This window comes from Salvelinus namaycush, chromosome 17, assembly GCF_016432855.1.
Source record: "Salvelinus namaycush isolate Seneca chromosome 17, SaNama_1.0, whole genome shotgun sequence".
In the NCBI taxonomy this organism is placed as follows: Eukaryota; Metazoa; Chordata; class Actinopteri; order Salmoniformes; family Salmonidae; genus Salvelinus; species Salvelinus namaycush.
The window spans coordinates 11,860,521-11,887,022 of NC_052323.1; the positions used below are offsets into that span (position 1 = coordinate 11,860,521).

A 26,502-nucleotide genomic window follows, 5' to 3' on the forward strand; every position below is an offset into this window, starting at 1 on the left:
AGAGAGGAGGGGAGGGGTGAAGGTGTAAACATGTAGAGGGGGAGAGAGAGGAGGGGAGAAGGTGTAAACATGTAGTGGGGGAGAGAGAGGAGGGGTGAAGGTGTAAACATGTAGAGGGGGAGAGAGGGGAGGGGTGAAGGTGTAAACATGTAGAGGGGGAGAGAGAGGAGGGGTGAAGGTGTAAACATGTGGAGGGGGAGAGAGAGGAGAGGAGGGGAGGGGTGAAGGTGTAAACATGTAGAGGGGGAGAGAGAGGAGAGGAGGGGTGAAGGTGTAAACATGTAGAGGGGGAGAGAGAGGAGGGGAGGGGTGAAGGTGTAAACATGTAGAGGGGGAGAGAGAGGAGAGGAGGGGAGGGGTGAAGGTGTAAACATGTAGAGGGGGAGAGAGAGGAGGGGAGGGGTGAAGGTGTAAACATGTAGAGGGGGAGAGAGAGGAGGGGTGAAGGTGTAAACATGTAGTGGGGGAGAGAGAAGAGGGGTGAAGGTGTAAACATGTGGAGGGGGAGAGAGAGGAGAGGAGGGGAGGGGTGAAGGTGTAAACATGTGGAGGGGGAGAGAGAGGAGAGGAGGGGAGGGGTGAAGGTGTAAACATGTGGAGGGGGAGAGAGAGGAGAGGAGGGGAGGGGTGAAGGTGTAAACATGTAGTGGGGGAGAGAGAGGAGGGGTGAAGGTGTAAACATGTGGAGGGGGAGAGAGAGGAGAGGAGGGGAGGGGTGAAGGTGTAAACATGTAGAGGGGGAAAGAGAGGAGAGGAGGGGAGGGGTGAAGGTGTAAACATGTAGAGGGGGAGAGAGAGGAGGGGAGGGGTGTAGGTGTAAACATGTAGAGGGGGAGAGAGAGGAGGGGAGGGGTGAAGGTGTAAACATGTAGAGGGGGAGAGAGAGGAGGGGAGGGGAGGGGTGAAGGTGTAAACATGTAGAGGGGGAGAGAGAGGAGGGGAGGGGAGGGGTGAAGGTGTAAACATGTAGAGGGGGAGAGAGAGGAGGGGAGGGGAGGGGTGAAGGTGTAAACATGTAGAGGGGGAGAGAGAGGAGGGGTGAAGGTGTAAACATGTGGAGGGGGAGAGAGAGGAGAGGAGGGGAGGGGTGAAGGTGTAAACATGTAGAGGGGGAGAGAGAGGAAAGAAGGGGAGGGGTGAAGGTGTAAACATGTAGAGGGGGAGAGAGAGGAGGGGAGGGGAGGGGTGAAGGTGTAAACATGTAGAGGGGGAGAGAGAGGAGGGGAGGGGAGGGGTGAAGGTGTAAACATTTAGAGGGGGAGAGAGAGGAAGGGAGGGGTGAAGGTGTAACATGTGGAGGGGGAGAGAGGGACAGGGAGAAAGAAGATTATTGATTTCTTGTGACCCCTTTGTTGACTAAGGTCATGTAGGAACCATTTTAGGGATTCATTTTTTAAACAGGCACACACACTCTCTAAAGTCAGGGCAGTGTTATTACAAGAGAGAAGGACTATATTACACACTGAATCAGCTTCACAATGGAATGATGAACACACACCACACACTCACACCACACCACACATTCACACCACACCACACCACACACTCACACCACACCACACTACACCACACCACACACTCACACCACACCACACCACACACACACTACACACCACACCACACTACACACTCACACCACACACTCACACCACACCACACTACACCACACCACACACTCACACCACACCACACACTCACACCACACATTCACACCACACACTTACACCGAACCACACACCACACCACATTCTCACACCACACCACACATTCACACCACACCACACACTCACACCACACCACACCACACCACACCACACCACACCACACTCACACCACACACTCACACCACACTCACACCACACCACCACACACCACACACATTCACACCACACCACATTACACCACCTACTCACACCACACCACACACTCACACCACACCACACACTGACACCACACCACACACTCACACCACACCATACATTCACATCACACACTCACACCACACCACACCACCACACACTCACACCACACTACACTACACCACACCACACCACATACTCACACCACACACTCACACATTCACACCACCTACTCACATCACACTACACACTCACATCACACATTCACACCACACCACACACTCACATCCCACCACACCACACCACACTCACACCACACACTCACACCACACTCACACCACACCACCTCACACCACACACTCACACCACACCACACACTCACACCACACCACAAACTGACACCACACCACACACACACTCCACACCATACATTCACACCACACACTCACACCACACCACACCACCACACACTCACACCACACTACACTACACCACACCACACCACATACTCACACCACACACTCACACCACACACTCACACCACCTACTCACATCACACCACACACTCACATCACACATTCACACCACACCCTCACACCACACACTCACATCACACCACACCACACACTCACACCACACCACACCACATACTCACACCACACACTTCCACCGAACCACACACCACACACTCACACCACACACTCACACATTCACACCACACACTCACATCACACCACACCTCACACCACACATTCACACCACACATTCAGACCACACACTTCCACCGAACCACACACAACACACTCACACCACACACTCACATCACATCACACCACACACTCACACCACACATTCACACCACACCCTCACACACTCACATCACATCACACCACACACTCACACCACACACTCACACCACACCACACACTCACACCACACATTCACACCACACATTCACACCACACACTTCCACCGAACCACACACCACACACTCACACCACACACTCACATCACACCACACATTCACACCACACATTCACACCACACCACACCACACTCACACCACACACTCACATCACACCACACCACACACTCACACCACACCACACACTGACACCACACCACACCACACACTCACACCACACCATACATTCACACCACATACTCACACCACACCACACCACCACACACTCACACCACACTCACACTACACCACACCACATACTCACACCACACACTCACACCACACACTCACACATTCACACCACCTACTCACATCACACCACACACTCACATCACACATTCACACCACACGCTCACACCACACACTCACATCACACCACACCACACACTCACATCACATCACACCACACCACACCACACTCACACCACACACTCACACTACACTCACACCACACCACCACACACCACACACTCACCACACACATTCACACCACACCACATTACACCAGCTACTCACACCACACCACACACTCACACCACACCACACACTGACACCACACCACACACTCACACCACACCATACATTCACACCACACACTCACACCACACCACACCACCACACACTCACACCACACTACACTACACCACACCACACATACTCACACCACACACTCACACCACACACTCACACATTCACACCACCTACTCACATCACACCACACACTCATATCACACATTCACACCACACCCTCACACCACACACTCACATCACACCACACCACACACTCACACCACACCACACCACACACTCACACCACACACTTCCACCGAACCACACACCACACACTCACACCACACACTCACACATTCACACCACACATTCACACCACACCACACACTCACATCACACCACACCACACATTCACACCACACATTCACACCACACACTTCCACCGAACCACACACCACACACTCACACCACACACTCACATCACATCACACCACACACTCACACCACACATTCACACCACACCCTCACACCACACACTCACATCACATCACACCACACACTCACACCACACATTCACACCACACCCTCACACCACACACTCACATCACACCACACCACACACTCACACCACACCACACACTCACACCACACATTCACACCACACATTCACACCACACACTTCCACCGAACCACACACCTCACACCACACACTCACATCACACCACACATTCACACCACACCACACTCACACCACACACTCACATCACACCACACCACACACTCACACCACACCACACACTCACACCACACATTCACACCACACACTTCCACCAAACCACACACCACACACTCACACCACACACTCACATCACACCACACATTCACACCACACATTCACACCACACATTCACACCACACCACACCACACCACACCACACTCACACCACACATTCACACCACACCACACACTCACACCACACACTCACACCACACACTCACACCACACCACACACTCACACCACACACTACCCACACACTCACATCACACCACACACTCACACCACACCACACACTCACACCACACATTCACACCACACACTTCCACCAAACCACACACCACACACTCACACCACACACTCACATCACACCACACATTCACACCACACATTCACACCACACCACACACTCACACCACACCACACCACACTCACACCACACATTCACACCACACATTCACACCACACCACACACTCACACCACACACTCACACCACACACTCACACCACACCACACACTCACACCACACCACACACTACCCACACACTCACACCACACCACACATTCACACCACACCACACCACACACTCACACACCACACCACACACTTACACTCACACCACACCACACCACACACTCACATCACACCACACATTCACACCACCTACTCACACCACACCACACCACACATTCACACCACCTACTCACACCACACCACACCACACATTCACACCACACCACACATTCACACCACACCACACCACACACTCACACCACACCACACCACATAATCACACCACTTCACACCACAACCTCACACCACATCACACCACAACCTCACACTACACCACAACCTCACACCTTGCTCTGTGTCGGGCTGTCCTTATGTCTGCTTGGATCTTTTTTTACAAGCCCCATTTGTGTTGACCAGTCTCTTGTAAACAGGCTTATCTGACAACCAACCATCTGCTCACCCAAATGTATGTCTATCGCTCTTTCTGTTCTCGCTTTGACATCTGTCTGTCATTTATCTGTTAGTTTAATGTAGGCTATATCTGTTGTTCTGTCTGACTGTCTGGCTGTCTGCCTGTCAGTCAGACAGTGGCTCTAACATCTGTCTGCCCCTCTGTCTGTCTGTCTGTCTGTGTTCCTCTGTCTGTCTCTGTCCCTCTGTCTATCTGTCTGTGGCTCTAACGTCTGTCTGTCCCTCTGTCTGTCCCTTCACAAGCCCAGCTTGTAGTGGAGGCTGACACCTTTGGTAGCCAGGTGAGAATCCGCGGCAAAGAGACCAACTTCTACCTGTGCATGAACCGCCGCGGCAAGCTGGTGGGAAAGGTGAGACCTATTCTGATCTCTCATGTTCTCAAACAATTACAGCATCATAGGCTTCTGGCATGAATCACAACAACATACTGAAAAAGTACTGTTTTGAAGCATTCCTGAGCATTCCTTTTAGTTTAGATTTAATAAATTCCATGGATTGCTGACCTACTTCTCCTTTCTCCTCCTGTGTGACTGTCTGTGGTCGTTTCTCTGTTCTCTCAGAAGGCCAGTAATAAAAGTGAAGACTGCGTGTTTGTAGAAAAGGTTCTGGAGAACCACTACACCGCACTAATGTCGGCGCGATACGCCGGCTGGTACGTGGGCTTCACCAAGCGGGGGCGCCCTCGCCGCGGCCCCCACACGCTGCCCAACCAGCAGGACGTCCACTTTATGAAGCGCTTCCCACCCGGGGAGTACCCCGAAACCACGCCCTTCCGCTTCACAACGGTCAACAAGAGGAGTAAGAGGGTCCGTGCCCCTGGGACCCGCTAGCAGATAACGGCTAGCATCCATCTACTGCCCATTGCCTGTACCTGTTTATCCACTAACCACTAATGGGATAACATTGACCCTTCCTCTGGACTTTAATACATGATAAGTGGCTAATTAGCGCAATTGGACCCGGCTAACATCCACTGCACCTGTTCCTGAAGCTAATAGATAATGGACCAGTGCTACACAAACACTCCTTACCACCTGACCCCACCTACTGGGACAACATGTACTCTCCTCCAGACCCTGGCTGGTAGGCCTACTAACTGGGCTAGTACCACAGTACACCCACTAACTTGACACTTGTCCCTACTAGCTGTCACTGCCCCAGGCTTCATTATTTCCATCCATTGACTGAAGGCCACTAATAATAACTTTATTTGTAAAGCGCTTTTCAATACAAGTAACAAAGTGCTTCACATCATAAAATAATCAAATGAAAGTACTAACAAAATAGAACAAGCCTATAGCCCTGCTACTAGCCCGTCGAGGAAGGCCCAGAAGCTATGACAAGGCCCCTGAAAGGTAGCTAAACTGACGCCCAGGCTTTCCACCTTATGTAGGCCTCGTTTCCCTCCAACCCCCACGCTTGAACAGAACGGTGCTATTGCACTGTCCCTTAGCAGTGGCCAGTTAAGCTCTGCTTTAGAACAAACATACGAAAACTGGTCACTTGGCTGGTTTAGCACGCATCTCTGCGTTAAGGTAAATGTGATTGCTCTGATAAAACAAGAATGACTTCAGTGTGTTTAAACTCCTTAAACTCTGTTTGAAGGTTAAAATGTAGCTAAGCTAGCGACACTGCAATAGCCCCAACCTTTTTCACAGACTTGGACCAGAGCAGCTATCCAACACTGTCCAGGACTGGATGATCGCCATTGATGGACCGAAAGACAGCGAGACGAGAGACAGACAGAAGGAAGGACAGACGGACAGACTGACAGAGAGGGGGACAGACGGGGGGGACAGACTGGAGGTCTATGGGACAGTGGCACCATGAGAGAAACAGTGGAGCAACAGGTGGACAAACAGGAAACAGGAAACAGGAAGAGGAACACAGGAAGTCAGTGGAGTGGAGATCAAGCCACAGAACAGAACAGGCCAGAATGGCACCGTGGTGGAATGGATGGACTGCTTTGGACGCACTTCTCTCTGTCTCACCCCCCTGGCGAGGAGAATCTGTGTGAATGAATGTATGTATATTGTGTGAGTGTATGTGTCAGTGTAAGGGCACCAAAGACCATTTGTGAAGCTGTTTGGGGGGAATCTGCAGAGTGACTAGATTAGCCCTGTATAACCTCCCCCAACAACTCACTAAAGGGACTGAAGCTTTAAGAACCAGAATGTACAAACCAAGCTGCACCAAAAATAAACAAACTCGAACGACCACCAAAGACAACTGGAGACCAGCAACATATCAACTCCCCAAGTCCCAACCCCAGGACAGAATTCTCTCTTCTTATAGGACCAGAGGGTGATGACGGGTGCATGGGGCGAGGGTGCCTTCTCTTCATATTAGCGTTGCTATAGAAACGACCCAGGGGATGACGCTCCTGTGCGATACCATGGATACAGAATGCTGCTACCAGGACATTCAGTAAAGCACCAAAGTCTCATACACAAAATATTAAAGGGAACAATTTATTAAAAGTTATATATATAAAGATGACAAAAAAAACGAAATAAGCAATCTTACTATGATTGTCACTATAATTGTTATTATTATTATAAAATTATTTTCATTTATTTATTTCAGCTCTGTTTGCAGAAGTCATTCTAAAGTCAGTAAACGTTAGAGAAACATGTCTCCTGTGTCGTAGACCATCTATACACAGGTAAACAACCCTTCAATATCATCATCATCATAGAACATAAGGCTTCCACGAGAGAGAGCGACTGCTGCTGATCTTCTGCCATGTTGCGGATTCTTTTCCATGACAGGTCACAGTCCTTCATCTCCTTTTCCACAGTTCTTCCCCAGGTTTCCGTTGGGCTGCTATGCTTCCTTTCTTGGAAATTGTGGGTCTTGTACTGTACTTATATCCATGACTACTGATCTTTGTCGAAAATAACTGATAGGGTAGGCTTCTGCAAAGCGGTAGTATCCTATTTGTCATTCTACCTCTCAACCCACTGACATGGGCCTATACACCTGACACCAACCATCCCCCTTAACCACCACACAACCCTCAGCCACCATCCCAACACAAAATTCTCCCATGGCATTTCGATATGATTGAGTCACCAGTCACAATAAATATATAGTTGACTTAATCCTCTTGGCCCCATCGGGAGTGTAGGGTGTCCACAAAGGCACTCCACCTCACTCTCCTCTGTCAAGCTTTTCATTTGCATCTTGCCACGAGATCCATGATTTACTACGTTCTTGTAGTGGAGTGTCTCCAGTTGCTTTTTGGCCATACCTGCTTTTATAACTAGTCCTCCTTTTCCTTCATCTGCACTGATCTGTAAAAACAGGACAGGTGGAACTAAGCAATATGGCGGAAGCCTACTGGCCAGTTAATTACACCTGTTCTGTTCTTTCATATCTGAGACGATGAAGGAAAGGAATAAAGGAAAGGGAGCAATCAACTTTGAACTATTGAGATGCAGCCCTTCTCTTACACACTCCCCCATCCCGCACCCCTCTCTGGCGGGAGGTCATTGAAGAAACATCCCTGCCAAGTGACCCAATCACGTCGGCAGATACAAACAGCTTACTCAGGGGGGAAAGGGCTGTACCCGAGGATTCCGAGGAAGGCGCAGCAGAGGAAGGAATCTGAATAGTGGGGGGTTCTGGAAAGTCGCTGCAGTTCCACTTGGAATTATGGAAATATTCCACAGAGCCATTCCAGACTGGAAGGTGTATGGTAATCATGTCAGGGAAAGAATGCCAAATATGTGCGTGAGAACAGAGCAGTGACCCGAGAGCTGCAGAACTGATGGGCCAAAATCCCACAGACCCAGAGGAAGCACACACACCCATACTCTAAACAGTCTCACACATCCACACCACACACATCCAGACGACACCAGTAATTCTACCTCAGTGCTATACTAAACACAGTATCATTTCCCACAACAGGAACCCTCTGCTTTTCGCTCACACACTCTCCACAAGACTTCCAATAACAAGTTGAATCCCCCCATCCGATGGTGAAGGATAACAGCTACCGGTATGGAGCCAGTTTCTACAGTACAGATGCTCTCTAACTCTACCCAGAGTCTCAGCTACCCCAATCATGAATAGGAGAAGGCATGTGTCCCAAATGGATCCCTATATTAAAAGCACTACTTTTGACCAGGGTGTCATTTGGGACACAGCCAAGCTCTGCAGGTTGTAGTTTGAACTCTGGCATTTGAAACTACAGTACAACCTGGAACAAGATCATTATCCCAGCAGCCACTGCAGGTTCCATGTATATCAAAACCGTACTCCCATCTCCAGTACTGTTGCTAAGGGAAACCACATATGTCTTTAAGGAAAATGACACGTTTCCTACAGGGTTCTTTCTCCTGTTCATAAGAGTGGGTAGTGTATTAGAACCAGTTGGACTCGATAAGAGTAACTACATGGTTATGACTAGTGTTTCACCATGGCACGCTCAGTGATAAACTGGGGTTAGAGCACCACCTCCTGGCAAAGTTCAGAAGAGCACACATTCACCATAACTATCTGCAATGAAGTTGAAATGGTCATTAAGGACACAGACTAACATCTGGGTACACTCTCACTGATGTAACACACACTCACACTCTAGTTGGCTCAACGCACCACCACTGCCAAGTACTTTATTCACAATGTCAGAATTTCTTTAAAAAAAATCATTTTAATATACAACACATTTTTTGACAAGACAACTCAGTTTACAGCTAAACTGAGCCCAGAGTTCCAGATTCTCTCATAACTAAAGCAAGCACAGATGATCAGAGAGATGGAGAGGAAATGTAACAATAGAACAGTGAATGAGAAGGAGAGAGAGAGATAAAGAGAACTACAATGGCTTAGTATGATTTTAATAAGAACAAAATATCAAATAAAATTACAAAATAATAAAAAACAGTAAGAATGTAAGAGTCAAAAAGAACAAAAAGGTGTTGCCAGGACGCTGTATCCCCAGCAACCACAACATGCACGTCTGTTTCCATGGCGACAAGCCCAGTCTCTTCACCGCATTTTCCAAGTCTCCACACACACACCATACACACGCGCACACAAACACTTGAGTGTATGTCCCGAACAAGTGTTCATTCCAGGCAGAAGAAGCAAAAGAACCAGGAGAGATGGAGTGAGAGGGAGGGGTCTTTATTCCTCCCTCCCTGCTTCTCACTCCATAGTTCATCCACCTTCTCTCAGAGCTGAGTTCAAGAGTCTCTCTCTCCCACTCTGCAGCGCCAAGGTCATTCTCTGTCCATCCGTGTGTGTCTAGGCAGGGTTGGGAACTGAAGAACTAGAGCTTAAGGTAGGACTTCTGAAGGGATTTACTAAGGTAAGGAGTAAGATATGTCTAGTCCACTGTTGGTGGGTTACTGTAGATTGGGGAACATAAGCCAGTGATAGAATATGAACGTGCAGGTGTGTGTGTGTGCATTCTACAGTGCGAAACGTTGCAGTGTGTATGTTTTTCAAGGGTGGGAGAGTCCTTGTCAGAACAGGGGTACTGACAAAAGGATGAGGAAGAAGACGAGTTGAGCACCTCTGCAACACACTCCATCAGCCAATCCGATATCAGCTCCTCCAGGACTAGCTGCAGTGGATGGTGCCACCTGCAGGACAGCGACAGGTCAGCAACTACAAGCCAGAGTTTCAGCCAGTGTGTGTGTGTGTTTTACCTGCTATCTGGAGATGTAGGTGTAGGTCCGTGAGGGGGACCGGCCCTCTGACTGGCCATTGGTCGACACATTCAAGAAGTCCCAGATGAGGATGGTGTCGTCATGGGAACTGCTGATGATCTGAAACTCATCAAACTGCAGCCGGAACACACGTCCCGAGTGCTCCTGAAAACAGACGCATATAATACCATGACAATCACCTCAAACACCTTGACAGAGAGACACACACACACAGAAACTCACCACCAGTGTGCGCAGGCACAAGGTGCTGGCTGGGGCTCGTGGATCCAGAGCAGCTTGCAGATCCCACACCTTTATCTTACTGCAGAGAAAGGAGACAAGGTCAGAACAGCAGTGTGTGTGTGTGTGCGCTTTTGTTGGAAGAAGACAACGATCAATCAGTATACTGTTTTGCTGTGTGTGTGTCTCACCCGTCGTAGGCACCACTGACGATCCTCTTGTTGTCGAAGCGAATGCAGCGGACCAGTTCCTCATGACCCTCCAACACCCGCAAACACGCTCCACACTCAATATCCCATAACCTGGAGCACACATTGACATTACAGTTCATCAGGGTTCATACAGTCAAATTCAAGTACTTCTTCCTCACACTGAGATTAATTTTCAAGGACCATCAATATGTAATAGTTGATATTATGCAGTTGTTTCTAGTCGCCACCAGAATGGCAGTCTTTCAACCTCAATTTAAACAAAACAAACTTCGTATTCATTACTACTTGAAAGTTGTAGTCAATAATACATTGTTTCACTACATACATGAGTGGTAAGTCAGTATTGATGATGTAATTGTAGTAGTGATGAGCAGAGTTTTGGGACTCTGGTGAACACACATGTCCTATTCACATTACTCAACCATTCCAGCTTAATGACTGTGTTTATTGGGCCTTGGGAAGCTACTACTTAATAGCTACGAAAAAGCCCCTTGCTTCTGACTGGCAGCTTTAGTGTCTCCGGTCAGGTGGGCTGTGAGGGAAAACTGCACGTGAACGGCCACCAGAACGGCAGGAGGGCGCCTGCTGCTTGATGAAGCAGAATATCGCAGGCGTCCCGTGAATGAGGCGATCAGCAAAAAAAGCTCTGGAGGTTGAAGGGAAAGAGTCACAATGTAGAAATGGCGCCAGCACAAGATCCGCCGTCGTGTGGCTCTCCGGGGATCCGCCGTCGTGTGGCTCTCCGGGGATCCGCCGTCGTGTGGCTCTCCGGGGATCCGCCGTCGTGTGGCTCTCCGGGGATCCGCCGTCGTGTGGCTCTCCGGGGATCCGCCGTCGTGTGGCTCTCCAGTGCTGATTCACCCATGCTCATAATGCTAAAGTCCGACGCATTTTTTTACACCTTACACGGTGTGGGTTGGTTGGGTCGAGTCATGTGGTAAAAAAGGTGGGTAAACTATAATGAACAAATATATAAAAACGCAACATATAAAAAGTGTTGGTCCATGTTTCATGAGCTGAAATAAAAGATCCTAGACCTTTTCCATGCGCACAAAAGGTAGCATTGAATATACAATTGCCCAGCATTTTAGCTATCGATGTGACGTTTGGCAGCGCCTAATCAATCAGTTCTGTAGCTGCCTGGCTGAGTGGCAGTGTGGGTGGAATGAGCGAGCTCGCCTGGAAACCAGAATGTGAAACACGTGAGGAAATAAAACTGCAGTCTGCCTGGAAATTAATTTGCAAGATCAATACATTACTCCAAAATATTTGATCATTATCTGTTCTTCAAGAACCAACTTGAGAAAATGTCTGATTTTCAAGGTATTCCAGTACCTGGATTTAAGCACTTCCAAGCACCTTGTGCGAACCCTTTCTCATGACCGACAGACATTTTACTCAGACACACGTCCCACAACACCCCGTAAACCTAGTGAAACTAGAAAACACACTCTCTTACCGTATGGTGTTGTCTGAGGAGCCGCTGACCACTAGTCTGTCTCTGTACTGCAGGCAGGCGATGCCTCGCTTGTGTCCGTTTAGCGTGCGCACAAACTCACACGTACTGGTGCTCCACACCTGCAGGGGGCAGCAGAGACACTCCGATATGATACCCCACATCAAAATGAACATGAAACACCAATATCCACTACAGTAGAGACATTGAAATACTCAATGTGCACAAACATACACAGAAGCCCCATATTCTATATACCAAGATTGATGTAATCACACCATTCTCCCCTCACACCTTAATGGTGCGGTCTCCAGATGCCGACACAATGTATTTGTCGTCGAAGTCGACCACGTTGACGGCGGCTCGGTGCCCCACGAGGACGCGCCGGAGGCTGATGTCGGTGGGCGAGGCCATGTCCCACACGGCGATGGAGCGGTCCTTGGAACACGTCACCATCAGACCGTTACAGAAGCGCAGGTGGAGCACCGCCTCGTTGTGATGGATTAGAGTGTTCAGTACTTCACCTGACGTCACGTCCCACACCCTGCACGGACGGGGGAGGAGAGAGAGTCAAGGGCAAGAGGGATGGAGAGAGAAGGATATAATAGGGAGAGGGGGGGAAAGAGGGAAAGGAAAAGAGATGGAGAGCGAAAGAGACGTATTGGTGAAAACACCGAGTCCCAGTCAACACACACACGGGACCAGCCATTAAAACGTTTTTATTGAGTTCCACTGCTCGCCAGGGAGAGAGGATCAAACACGCACTCAGAACACACACTGGAAACAAGTCCCCGTCAAGCCGTTGCTAAGGAAGTGAAGTCACATTTTCCTTGGATACCTCTAAGGGAGAGTGAAGTAATGAGTGTGTGAAGGTTGAGTGTCCGTATGCAGCAGGCAGCCATGTGTTGGCACACACAGTCTTGCCTCATGTTGAGCATTGTGAAAATGTTAGCTAACCATCTTGACGATCACTCAACAGTCACAATTTTTACACTGTCAAAGATAGACCTACCCTGGAGGGTGGCAACTGTTGACGATTTAATTGAAAAAGCTCTCTTCAGGCAAGGCCTACAATCAGTGTGTGTCTACAGACAATTGCACAGACTGTAATAAGTGTGGTAGAGAGAGACTGGCATTCACAGATGGTGGATAGCGCAGCGTAACACTAGCTAGAAATACGTGAGGAAGGTTTCAGACATATAGCAAAACCTCAAGGCAGAGTGCAACCAGAAGTCTCTCCATGTTTGACTCAGAGGGCTGGCTAGTGTGACAGTTGAAACTAACCGTGACACAGAGTGTGATCGCGTCCCAAATGGTACGCTATTCCCTACATAGTGCATTACTTAAGACCAGATCCTTATGGGCCCTGCACTTCATAGGGAATAAGCTGCCATTTGGGACAGTGATTGAAGACAGATCACAGATGGCTAAAGGAATGGGGTAAAGCAGAGCGATGTGGAGACGGATGCACACCGACACGGTTGGCTATCCTGACTTTTTAGTCACGTTTCTAGGATGCTAATGTAGGGATTCTATGTGTATTTCCATGGAGCTGACGGTGAAGAAGTCACATCGCAGTTAGAAAGGTGTGGAGGTGTCATATAGGTGTCCCAAAATGCCACTGTATTCTCCATATACGGTAGTGAACTACTTTTGACCAGAAACCTATGGGTCCTGGTCAAAACTAGTGCACTACAGAGTGAATAGGTGCCATTCGGACGAAGCTTAAGTGTGCGTATATGACGACGGCTGGGTCATACCTGACAGTAGAGTCGGAGGAGCCAGTGACTATGACCCTCTCATCATACTGCAGACACAGCACAGAGCCTGTATGACCTGTCAGAATCTTCAGACACTCCAGAGACTGCTTGTCCCAGATCTACACACAGAGAGCAGGAGATTTGGGTCAGGGTAAGAATGAGCTGGTCTCAGAGTATTGACCATGCTCCATTTCCCTGCAACGTGGAGGCATCTCTTTGTACTGCAGCTCTGGAGCTGGGCAGGCTAGCCTTTTCCTGGGTACCTCAGTCAGACAGCCCCCCCCTCTAAAACAACAAGACAAATCCTCACGCCCCTCCCTTTCTCCCTCCAGGACAGATGAGTGGAACAATTACTCCATTCATATTTTAATTCATATTTTAATTCATGTCTGTTCTCTGGGAGAAAGACAAGCTGCTGTTTCACTTCAAAGGTAGTCTGTAATACCATGATGATTCATCCATCTTGCCCTGTCAAAAAGATAGGCACACACACATACCTTTATGGAGTTGTCTCTAAGGCCACTGATGATCTTATCGTCGTCGTACTGGAGGCAATAGACTCCTTTACTGTTCTCTGACCGACACTGGATCCTCTGTAGGTTGTGTCTGCCACACCGCCAGTTAGCCTCAATCGTCTACACAGAAAGAGGGAGAAAGAGGAGAGGGGGGAGAGAGGGAGCAGAGACGGGGTGGAGAAGGAGGAGAGGAGAAAAGGGGAGGGGGGGTTCACAGGGAGTGGGGGAGAGAGAGAGAGAGAGAGAGAAGGGATACACAAGAAGACAACAGGGCAGGTAGAGAAGAGAGAAAGGAGTGGATATGTGAGCGAGGAAAAACAAGAGATGGAGACTGATGGGGAGAACAACAAGGTGAGAGAGGAAAAGATCTTTTCCATCAAGATGAATCAGCCTTTCAAGGTCTATAGGTACACAAAACACTTCCAAATGGCATTCCCTCTAGAGTACCCTACTTTACACCAGAGCCCTATGAAACCAAAAAGGGCTAGGGTTTGTTTGTGGACAGAGCTACTGTCTTACCTCTATGTCCTGGATGATCTTGGGGTAGAGGGAGTGGTAGTAGGAGTTCGGCGGGACTTCTGTCGTTCGGTTCTTGAACAGATACTTCTCCCTTCGATGACGGACAGAACAATAAGCCAATGAGAACTCAAATTTCAGAATTCAAAAGAAGTCAAGTGAAATTGTTTGAGTGTGTGCGCGCTCACCACTGGTGCCTCTCGGACAGGCCTTTCCAGAGGGGGTCTGTGCGCACCATGCGTTCTATGAGTTTCTTCCAGAGCATGCCCTCTGAGATCACCCTCTGCCACTCCTTACACACCAGCTCTGCCGAGCACAAAGACTGCGCGTCCAGGAACGACAGAATGTTCTCTGCTATGTGGTCCAGCCCCTGGGCTAGAGAGAGGGAGGGAGAAAGGAGGTGCAAGTGAGAGTCAGAGTGGGAGAAGACCTGAATGTGTGTGGATGAGTGTGTGAGAGTTCAGAAGTCAGTGGTGTGTGTTTGTTGGAGAATCTGAACGTGTGTGTGTGTTACCTGGCAGTGCTGTGATGAAGTCACGTTGAAGCATGGGTTTGAGGTAGGTGTTGATGTGGCCGTGTTGGTAGTGGCACATATGGGAGATGAGGTGTTCTACAAACTCCACCTGGTCAGTCTCAGACCACTGGTCAAACAGGGCGATGCACTGCTCCTTGTCACAGTTCCCCTCTGACGGACGCTTACGAGAGCCTGTCATTACAGGACCATTACTAAACTGACAGGGAGAGGACAGAGGGGTTACTGACACACACAAACACACGGGATGAAATGACTCCCTGATACGCGTCGCTCCCCGATTCAATTGTTTAAAACAAGTGCATTGGTAAGCGGACACCAAACCAATCAAATGTAGTATCAGTCGGTCAGAAAATCAATTCAAACTTTAGGAATTGCTGGTTCACATTTTTTGTTGTTCCTCGTTTTACATTTTCTACTTTCTGAAAATACCTAATCTTTTGTGACAACCGATGCGTCCTCTCCATCAGTGTAGCACTGCATGGAACTGTGTTAAGTCAGTTATCTGCAAGTCTTTTTGCATGCTAAACAACCCCAGTCAAAATCAGTAGCCTCGTCAAACTGAGCACAGCTTCGCGCGCTGAAACCCGCGAGGTAGACGACCTGCTCCAGATCTTACACATCTGCACCTGACAGTGGGTCGGTAGATGCCTAGTGTCCCGTATGGCTCGAATTTGACAGTAGTAGTGGGTCAGTAGATTCCTAGTGTCCCTTATGGCTCTAATCTGACAGTGGTAGATTCCTAGTGTCCCGTATGGCTCTAATCTGACAGTGGTAGTGGGTCGGTAGATGCCTAGTGTCCCGTATGGCTCTAATTTGACAGTAGTGGGTCGGTAGATGCCTAGTGTCCCGTATGGCTCTAATTTGACAGTAGTGGGTCGGTAGATGCCTAGTGTCCCGTATGGTTCTAATCGGACAGTGGTAGTGGGTCAGTAGCTCTAATTTGACAGTAGTAGTCGGTCGGTAGATGCCTAGCGTCCCGTATGGTTCTAATCGGACAGTGGTAGTGGGTCGGTAGATGCCTAGTGTCCCGTATGGTTCTAATCGGACAGTGGTAGTGGGTCGGTAGATGGCTCTGATCAGCTGCCTACATAGTTCACAGCAGGGGTATTCAACTCTTAACCTACGAGGTTCAGAGGCTGCTGGTTTTATGTTCTACCTGATAAATTAATTGCACCCACCTGGTGTCCCAAGTCTAAATCAGTCCCTGATTGAGGGGAACAATTTTTAAAAAACACGGTGGAACCGGCTGAGGTTGCTACAACAGCCTCCACTCTTCTGGGAAGGCTTTCCACTAGATGTTGGAACATTGCTGCAGGGACTTGCTTCCATTCAGCCACAAGAGCATCTGGGAGGTCGGGCACTGATGTTGGGGGATTAGTCCTGGCTCGCAGTCGGCATTCCTATTCATACTAAAGGTGTTCGGTGGGGTTGAGGTCAGGGTTCTTTGTAGGACAGTCAGGTTCTTACACAACAATCTTGACAAACTATTTCTGTATGGTCCTCGCTTTGTCCACAGGGGCAGTGTCATGCTGAAACAGGAAAGGGCCTTCCCAAACTGTTGCCACAAAGTTGGAAGCACAGAATCGTCTAGAATGTCATTGTATTCTGTAGCATTAAGATACCCCTTCACAGGAACTAAGGGGCCTAGTCAGAACCATGAAAAACAGCCTCCGACCATTATTCCACCTTTACCAAACTTTACAGTTGGCACATTCTCCTGGCATCTGCCAAACCAAGATTAGTCCGTCGGACTGCCAGATGGTTTAGCGTGATTCATCACTTCAAAGAAAATGTTCCACTGCTCCAGAGTCCAATGGTAGCAAGCTTTACACCACTCCAGCCGACGCTTGGCATTGCGCATGGTGATCTTGGGCTTGTGTGCAGCTGCTTGGCCATGGAAACCCATTTCATGAAGCTCCAGACGAACAGTTCTTGTGCTGATGTTGCTTTCAGAGGCAGTTTGGAACTCGGTAGTGAGTGTTGCAATGGAGGACAGAAGATTTTTACTCGCTTCAGCGGTCCCGTTGTGAGCTTGTGTGGCCTACCACTTCTCGGCTGAGCCGTTGTTGCTCCTAGATGTTTCCACTTCGCAATAACAGCACTTACAGTTGACTGGGGCAGTTCAGCAGGGCAGAAATATGACAAACTGACTTGTTGGAAAGGTGGCATCCTATGATGGTGCCACGTTTAATGTCACAGTTCTTCAGCAAGGCTATTCTACTGCCAATGTTTGTCTATGCATGGCAGGGAGCTCAATTTTATACACCTGTCAGTAAGGGGTGTGGCTGAAACAGCTGAATCCACAAATTTGAAAAGGGGTGTCCAAATACTTTTGATTAGATAGTGTACACACAAAAGTCAGCTCAGACAGATTCAGCAGAGGCCCAGCTCATGAGCTCAATCTGCAGTAGATTTTAATTTTAAAAACGGAAAATGTATGTTTACGCAACAAATACTAATGCATCAAATAGTATCGTTCTATAGTCAAACCGAATCGTTTCAAACTAAAACGTATCGTTCCTGTATAGTAGACCATGTCTCTACATACGGATCCAATCGTCTTGAATAGGAAAGACGCACATCCCTCACACACACACTATGAGTTCCCTTCCCACTAAAATCTAATTTCCCATTGTCATAACTTAAGTGTTTTTCAAGGACGATTATTATATTTTATAATTTAAATCTCTAAGACACATTACATAGATGACATACACTCATAATCCACCTACACACACCTTGGTGAGAATTGTGGTTTTCTTTGGAGAGAGGTCGTCTACGTGGTTCTGGGACTCCATGACTGACGTGTTCTGTATGGAGAGACGACAACATGACTGACGTGTTCTGTATGGAGAGACGACAACATGACTGACGTGTTCTGTATGGAGAGACGACAACATGACTGACGTGTTCTGTATGGAGAGACGACAACATGACTGACGTGTTCTGTATGGAGAGACGACAACATGACTGACGTGTTCTGTATGGAGAGACGACAACATGACTGACGTGTTCTGTATGGAGAGACGACAACATGACTGACGTGTTCTGTATGGAGAGACGACAACATGACTGACGTGTTCTGTATGGAGAGACGACTCCATGACTGACGTGTTCTGTATGGAGAGACGACATGACTGACGTGTTCTGTATGGAGAGACGACAACATGACTGACGTGTTCTGTATGGAGAGACGACAACATGACTGACGTGTTCTGTATGGAGAGACGACAACATGACTGACGTGTTCTGTATGGAGAGACGACAACATGACTGACGTGTTCTGTATGGAGAGACGACAACATGACTGACGTGTTCTGTATGGAGAGACGACATGACTGACGTGTTCTGTATGGAGAGACGACAACATGACTGACGTGTTCTGTATGGAGAGACGACAACATGACTGACGTGTTCTGTATGGAGAAATGACAGTGCAGGTTTACAATATGTCCGTGTCCCTTACACACACTTCATCTGAACCAGTCAGACTATTGAGAGCCCTGTCCAGGTGTGTATGGATGTCAGTAGAAGACAACCATAGAAGGTATTTCTTCAGAGGATAGACGTACTACCTCATCTGCAAAAATCAACCTGATGTTGCACTGTATCGTTTTAGACTAGTGGTCACCAACCTCTTTGTGAGTCAAGATGGAAGATTTTTATTTTACATGAAGAAAAAAGACGTACAAAAGGTAATGCCTATGCAACATTAACCAATTAAAATAGGTTCTGTAACAATGAGGTTTGTGCAGTAGGCCATAGGCCCAATACATTATCACTGCTTGAATGGCCCTGCCAATGTTGTTCTTCTCAGAACATTTTGAAATGTAAAAAGTTAATAATTTGTTGTGTTACTTGAGGTACAGCCAAGTGAGCATAATAATTCACTTTTTTTTTTTACTGGACTGATGACCTGCATCTGATGGTCAGTCTGAGGGGAGGGAGAGAGCAGTGGTTAGGCTGCCTTACCAGAGCCACTGTCCCTCCACTGAGAAAAGGCGATGCAGTCTTCCAGCTGATCGCAAAAATCAAGTTGCACTGCATTATTTCTGTCTCATGCACCAGTTCATGTTACTCCTATGATCAGAAAAAGTGAAATATTCCTCGATATTAAAAAAAGACAAGGCGCTAATTAGAGGTCAACCGATTAATCAGAATGGCCAATTAATTAGGGCCGATTTCAAGTTTTCATAACAATCGGTAATTGGTATTTTTGGACACCTTTATTTAACTAGGCCAGTCAGTTATTAAGAACAAATTCTTATTTTCAATAACAGCCTAGGAACAGTGGGTTAACTGCCTTGTTCAGGGGCAGAATGACAGATTTTTACCTTGTCAGCTCGGGGATTCGTTTTTGCAACCTTTCGGTTACTAGTCCAACGCTCTAACCACCTGCATTACATTGCACTCCACGAGGAGCCTGCGTGGCAGGCTGACTACCTGTTACGTGAGGGCAGCAAGAAGTTGCTATCTAGCATTAAACTTATCTTATAAAAAAAACAATCAATCTTAACATAAACACTAGCAAACTACACATGGTTGATGATATTACTAGTTTATCTAGCTTGTCCTGCGTTGCATATAATCGATGCGGTGTCTGTTAATTTCTCATTGAATCACAGCCTACTTCGACAAACGGGTGATGATTTAACAAGCGCATTTGCGAAAAAAGCACTGTCGTTGCACCAATGTACCTAACCATAAACATCAATGCCTTTCTTTAAAATCAATACACAAGTATATATTTTTAAACCTGCATATTTAGTTAATATTGCCTACTAACATGAATTTCTTATAATTAGGGAAATTGTGTCACTTCTCTTGCGTTCCGTGCAAGCAGTCACGGTATATGCAGCAGCTTGGGCCGCCTGGCTCATTGCGAACTGTGTGAAGTCCATTTATTCCTAACAAAGGCCATAATTAATTTGCCAGAATTGTACATAATTTGACATAACATTGAAGGTTGTGCAATGTAACAGCAATATTTAGACTTAGGGATGCCATCCGTTAGATAAAATACGGAACGGTTCTGTATTTCACTGAAAGAATAAACGTTTTGTTTTCGAAATGATAGTTTCCTGATTCGACCATTTTAATGACCAAAGGCTCGTATTTCTGTGTGTTATGTTATAATTAAGTCTATGATTTGATAGAGCAGTCTGACTGAGCGATGGTAGGCACCAGCAGGCTCGTAAGCATTCATTCAAACAGCACTTTTGTGCGTTTGCCAGCAGCTATTGCGCTGTTTATGACTTCAAGTCTATCAACTCTCGAGATTAGGCTGGTGTAACCGATGTGAAATGGCTAGCTAGTTAGCGGGGCGCGCGCTAATAGCGTTTCAAATGTCACTCGCTCTGAGACTTGGAGTAGTTGTTCCCCTTGCTCTGCATGGGTAACGCTGCTTCGAGGGTGGCTGTTGTCGATGTGTTCCTAGTTCGAGCACAGATAGAAGCGAGGAGCGGGACGGAAGCTATACTTTTACACTGGCAATACTAAAGTGCCTATAAGAACATCCAATAGTCAAAGGTATATGAAATACAAATCGTAGAGAGAGAAATAGTCCTATAATTCCTATAATAACTACAACCTAAAACTTCTTACCTGGGAATATTGAAGACTCATGTTAAAAGGAACCACCAGCTTTCATATGTTCTCATGTTCTGAGCAAGGAACTTAAACATTAGCTTTCTTACAAGGCAAATATTGCACTTTTACTTTCTTCTCCAACACTTTGTTTTTGCATTATTTAAACCAAATTGAACATGTTTCATTATTTATTTGAGGCTAAATAGATTTTATTGATGTATTATATTAAGTTAAAATAAGTGTTCATTCAGTATTGTTGTAATTGTCATTATTACAAATACATTTTTGCAAAAATCGGCCGATTAATCGGTACCGGCTTTTTTGGGTCCTCCAATAATCGGTATCGGCGTTGAAAAATCATAATCGGTCGACCTTTAGCTCTAATATTAACAATGCAAGCTTATCGGAACACTTTACTCATTCATTTACGCTTTACTCATTCATTACAGCTGCAGTGCTGGTTGTAGCGTGAGTGGAAGTAGGGAGAACGTGCATGTTATAGCTTATAAAAGGCATTGAACAGTCTTGACAGTGCTGAATAACTTAAACATGACCTTGCTCAAAAACAGCAGCTCTTTGCCGTATTCATTGAGTCTCTCTCTAGCCATCTTTTTAAAAAGTTTGGAAATCTCACAGTATCAACTTTGCTGTGTGTTCCAGGCTTCTTTTTACAGTCTACGGCTCCAGGAAACTGTTCAGACATGGTTATCTGAGCTATCTGATTGGCCAGTGGTAGGCCTATAAGGGCACTTGATTTGCGCTCTGGGCCTGCCGGGTAGGGGAGTTCTACCTTCAGATACATGAAATGGCTCAAAATGGGAACACTTGGCGTTCCCGGCACTAGGACTGCTAACTCAAAAAATATATATAATGTTTGGTGATCAACTGGGAACGCCTTGGACATCGACCAGTTGATCGTGATCAACCGGTTGGTGACCACCATTTTAAACCAATAGTAACCGGACAGACAGACGGGTACACAGACAGACAGACGGGTACACACACAAAATCAGGGCTGAAGCAGACACTAGCAGTTCAGTACAAAGCAGACAGACCGGTGGTGTAGAGAGAAGCCTAGGCCATAGGGACAGGCAGCCAGTGACACCCAGGCAAGCATACCGCGGAGCCTCACTACACCCCCAGTCCTACACACCTCCAGGCAACCTAGCATTGCTCCCCAGGCAACATGCTCTGTTAGCCTATCCTTATTGTCCCCCCAGCCAACTCCGCTATTCTGACTCAGATTAATTTAACAAATTTTACCAGGTGAACTTGTGCAATAAACACAGAATTTGTTTTATTTTTTTGTTTTATAAAAATAAAAACATGCAACACTTCCTCTTGACAGTTGCGAGGGAGGGAGAGACGCAGCCTAGCTACTGGAAGCTTAACTTTCACTTCAATCAGTACTTGCTAGGTTTGGCCAGGCTTGATAGAAGCCTGTTCCTGTGATTCACGTGTTAGCCTATTATGCTCACAGTGGTTTATCATCAATGTTCAGTTTATGGTGTAACGTAAACAATCTTTTGGAAGCTGGCCTGGATCTACCTTGGAGCAGAAGATGCCAGAGAGGTGCCTGAGAGAAGAGCAGATTTTGGGGGAGGGAGAGGCAGGAAGGCAAAAGGGCCATGGGAGGATGCAGGACATAGTACGTGGTGGTGTGGTGTTAGGGGGTGAAGAGGAGGGAGGAGAGAGTGGGGCAGCAGGTAGGTCGGTCAGAATTAAGAGGAGAGAGTAGCAGAACCTGGTTGTGAGCCCGGGTAGAGGGGATGCTCTGCAGGCACCTGAGTGCACACAAACTCTCTGCCACCGAGGAGCAGCCCAGCCAGAGAGAGCGAGGCACAGAGCTCTGTGAGAGAGAGAGAGGAATGAAAGGAGAGAAAACAGGAATGACAGGGAGGGAGAGAAAGGGTGATGATGAGAGAGAGGAAAAGAGAGATGAGGGAACAAGGGAGATGAAGGGGAGGAAAGGAGATGAGGTTAAGAGGATAGATAAGAGCGCAGCAGAAGGAAGAGGGTCAGAGGGAAAGAATACGTAAATAAAAAAAAGGAGTGAAGACAATGATGACCAAACAGAATAGGAGAGGAAAGAATAGATTGGTGTTGAGGAGAGAGATGTGTAACCAAACCAGTGTTTGAGGATGAGGAGAAGAGAAGGGAGGAGGAGTTTGGGGTAGTGAGGGGAAAAACCAGTATTAGAACTACAAGCACATTTGCACAGTGAGCGAAAAAAGACATACACACTTTCAAACACAAGGCATAGTTAGACATACAAAAGCATTATTAGATATGAAGTGGGTGGGGATAGGAAGAGGAGTGGGAGGGGCAACAGGCATGTTTGTCAATTTTCTGCCCTCTGATTTTTGTTAATGCCCTGCCCTCTGCTCTGCCATCCTCACACTATGGAAGTGGTTAGTGATTTACATAGGGACAAAATGCACACACACAAACAGAAAACAACAAACCCAACATGAGTGTACATTGCCAAACAATTCAGTGAAAGTAGGCCATATAATATGGCCTATATCGGTGAAAGGCTACTCCTGGGTCCTGGGTAGGCCTGAGGGTAAATAGAACAGAAACATATCCTAGCTCAAGTTCAATGTAGTTACTTGCAGGGCTCATTTTAAAGTAGTTGTGTTTTAGAGAGGGGTGTGACGTTTACCTAAATAGGAAAATAAAAACTCAAGTCCTGACAGATTCATTAGTTAGTTACAGGTGAATCACTTGAGAGTATTACTCATTTCTGATTCATCATGAAAGTAATGCCATCCTTGCTGTTGTGTGAGGAGACAGTCTTCTTCTGTGGAATTTCACTTTCTCTGCTGGCTGGAACCAAATCCGTTACTTTTTGATCAGACCCTTTTACTGTAAATATCAGGCTTAGGCAAGACATTTCAGTGGAACGCAGTCAGTTGTACAACTGAATAGGTATCCCCCTTACTGTAGCTATAAACTCTGTTTACAGCTTCTAGCTAACTCTCACATTTGCCTGTCAAGACTGGCAATTAGCTGACGTCCTCTATCAAAAATGATGTCAGACCAACCACTAACAAACTAGAACTCTGGGCAAACAGCTATAACCCCCCGAAATATGATATATTGTCTTTTGGGCGGATCATGTGTCTAGTTCAGCTAACTAGCTAATCAGCTACCAATGAATACTGCGAACTTACGTTAGCTACCTTGGTAAATTGAACGATGACAAGATGAAAAACCAAATACAACATCAATAGCTAACTAACTTAGACAGCTGGCATTTATGTAGCTGTCAAAATGAAACTACTGAGTGTCAAGTAAATTGAAATGATTAATGAATCACAACACAATGTCAGGGTGCCCAACTACGTTAGTAATGGAGTTAACAATTTAAATACCTCTTTCTAACTAGTTAATGTTGATGCCCACTTCCTTCTACGCAGCTTTATAAACAAACACGCACACTAGTTACAATAACATATCGACATTGAAGAGGGGTGGGGGCAACACGCTTCATTCTGTTTATATGATCTTAATATACATTTTTATAGCTAGTCATGTATGTTGAGTCCATAGCTAACAGGCTAACTAGTTAGCTAACTAACTATGACACACTGGGCCGTGTGGCGCAGCGTCACTGCAGTGAAACGCTACACCGAAAATCTTGGCTTTCTTCAGCGGACGACTTTAAGTAACCTTTCGACTATTTTACATGTTAATGATTCAAATTGTCCACTGCAAAGGGAAGGGACTGTCCTGTCAATTTGAAAGATAGTTAGGTGTCGATGACCTAGTCAATCGCTGGACCAGTATACTCAAGGAAAAACATCGCTCTTTCAGGCCCTCCCTCATTTTTCCTCCACCTCTCCTGACCGTCGGTTCGAATTGGTACCCCGCCAGCCTTCGATTCAAGGCTCCACGGTTCCTTTTCGAGCCCAATAGCAACCCCGGGGACCTAATCTCACCAAAGCTTACCATTAATTCCAACGTGTTGTCCTCCATCTCCGGCTCCATGTTGTTGTTCCCCCCGAATCTCGGCTGTGAAAATAGAAACCCAACCCTGCGTCGGCGGCCTGCAAATGCAGAGACGTCATTAAACTTCCAAAACTACAGCTTGGCAGGGCTGTGTTTAGTGGGGGATGGGGCACTCCCTTCAAAATCAGACACTCTGATTGGCCGAGCTAAGCTAAAGAGGCGTGCATTAGCCCCATAATGATTGGCTTGTCGTGCTATCACGGCTTTCCCCGGGCTGCGTTCAGTACGTTTTGACGTTCAATTGAACAGAAACGGTGCTGTACTGAACAACCAGTTGAAAAACGGAGATGGGTTGGTTGTGGATTGGGGAACGCTGTCAGCCACACCTAGCATCACTGAGGTATAATGGGAAGATTCGATTATGCTGAGCCGCGGGGCACCTGGCCCGTCACGTCATCGGGCGAAAGCTGAGAGGGAGGCGCACCATTCTCAAATCGAACAGTAATCTGCACCGCTCGATCATTTTGTCAAGGCAGCATTTACCCTTTTGCATGGGAAACGCATAATCGTAGTCATTACTACATGTGCTTAATTACGTCACTTTTGTTTTGAACAGGACACCTGGCTCATGCCCGGGAGCCAGCCCGCTTCCAAATCGAATTGATTCAATTTTCAGCGGAAACAAAATACGCCTACACTGGCGACCTGGCGGGATGAATTGAAACCCACCAAGAACGCTCTCCACACCTACCAAACCGGAGCAAACGTACCTCAAAGTCTGTTCAACGTTTTTAGAACACTTGTCGTTCAGTAGAAACCGTTCGGCCACGTAGCAAACGTTCAAGTGAACTGAACGCACCTCCAGTGACTCCCCAATCAGAAGGACAAATGGTTGGACAAAAAGATGTTAACATACTGGGAAACACAAAGCTTTATCAGTAATCATCACTTATTGTAACGATATTAA

General features: G+C 47.1%; 2 protein-coding genes across 5 annotated transcripts in view; one reads left to right on the forward strand and one right to left on the reverse strand.

Moving 5' to 3' along the window:
- The window catches only part of LOC120061898 (fibroblast growth factor 18-like), a 19,330-nt gene extending 13,405 nt beyond the window's left edge, over positions 1-5,925 (forward strand). Inside the window, exons 4-5 of the mRNA XM_039011675.1 lie at positions 5,339-5,445; positions 5,656-5,925. Coding sequence (XP_038867603.1) covers positions 5,339-5,445; positions 5,656-5,925 — 377 coding nt within the window. The remainder of the gene's footprint in view (positions 1-5,338; positions 5,446-5,655) is intronic.
- Positions 5,926-9,686: 3,761 nt separating this feature from the next.
- LOC120062303 (F-box/WD repeat-containing protein 11) lies at positions 9,687-25,670 on the reverse strand. Of its 4 annotated transcripts, none has more exons than XM_039012161.1 (13): positions 25,536-25,670; positions 18,731-18,802; positions 15,972-16,188; positions 15,646-15,832; positions 15,461-15,551; positions 14,924-15,061; positions 14,427-14,545; positions 12,961-13,210; positions 12,670-12,788; positions 11,190-11,300; positions 11,002-11,080; positions 10,759-10,923; positions 9,687-10,692 (listed from the first exon to the last, which is right to left on the reverse strand). In XM_039012161.1, the coding sequence occupies exons 1-12, from the start codon at positions 25,572-25,574 to the stop codon at positions 10,762-10,764; spliced, it is 1,584 nt and encodes a 527-aa protein (XP_038868089.1). In that variant the 5' UTR covers positions 25,575-25,670; the 3' UTR covers positions 9,687-10,692; positions 10,759-10,761. The 4 variants fall into 4 exon arrangements, with proteins under 4 accessions (XP_038868089.1, XP_038868091.1, XP_038868090.1 ...); XM_039012163.1 differs by having other exon boundaries at positions 15,972-16,183; positions 25,536-25,559; XM_039012162.1 differs by lacking the exon at positions 18,731-18,802.
- Positions 25,671-26,502: the final 832 nt, after the last annotated feature.

What these genes read in the sequence shown, in the direction of transcription:
- LOC120062303 (XM_039012161.1), bottom strand. Translation starts at nt 25,574, where the DNA reads ATGGAGCCGGAGATGGAGGACAACACGTTGGAATTAATG. An exon ending in TTAGAGACAACTCCATAAAG is followed by an intron (nt 14,546 to 14,923) that starts GTATGTGTGTGT and finishes CTCTGTGTGTAG; the next exon opens with ATCTGGGACAAGCAGTCTCT. An exon ending in GTCAGTGGTGCCTACGACGG is followed by an intron (nt 11,081 to 11,189) that starts GTGAGACACACA and finishes CTTTCTCTGCAG; the next exon opens with TAAGATAAAGGTGTGGGATC.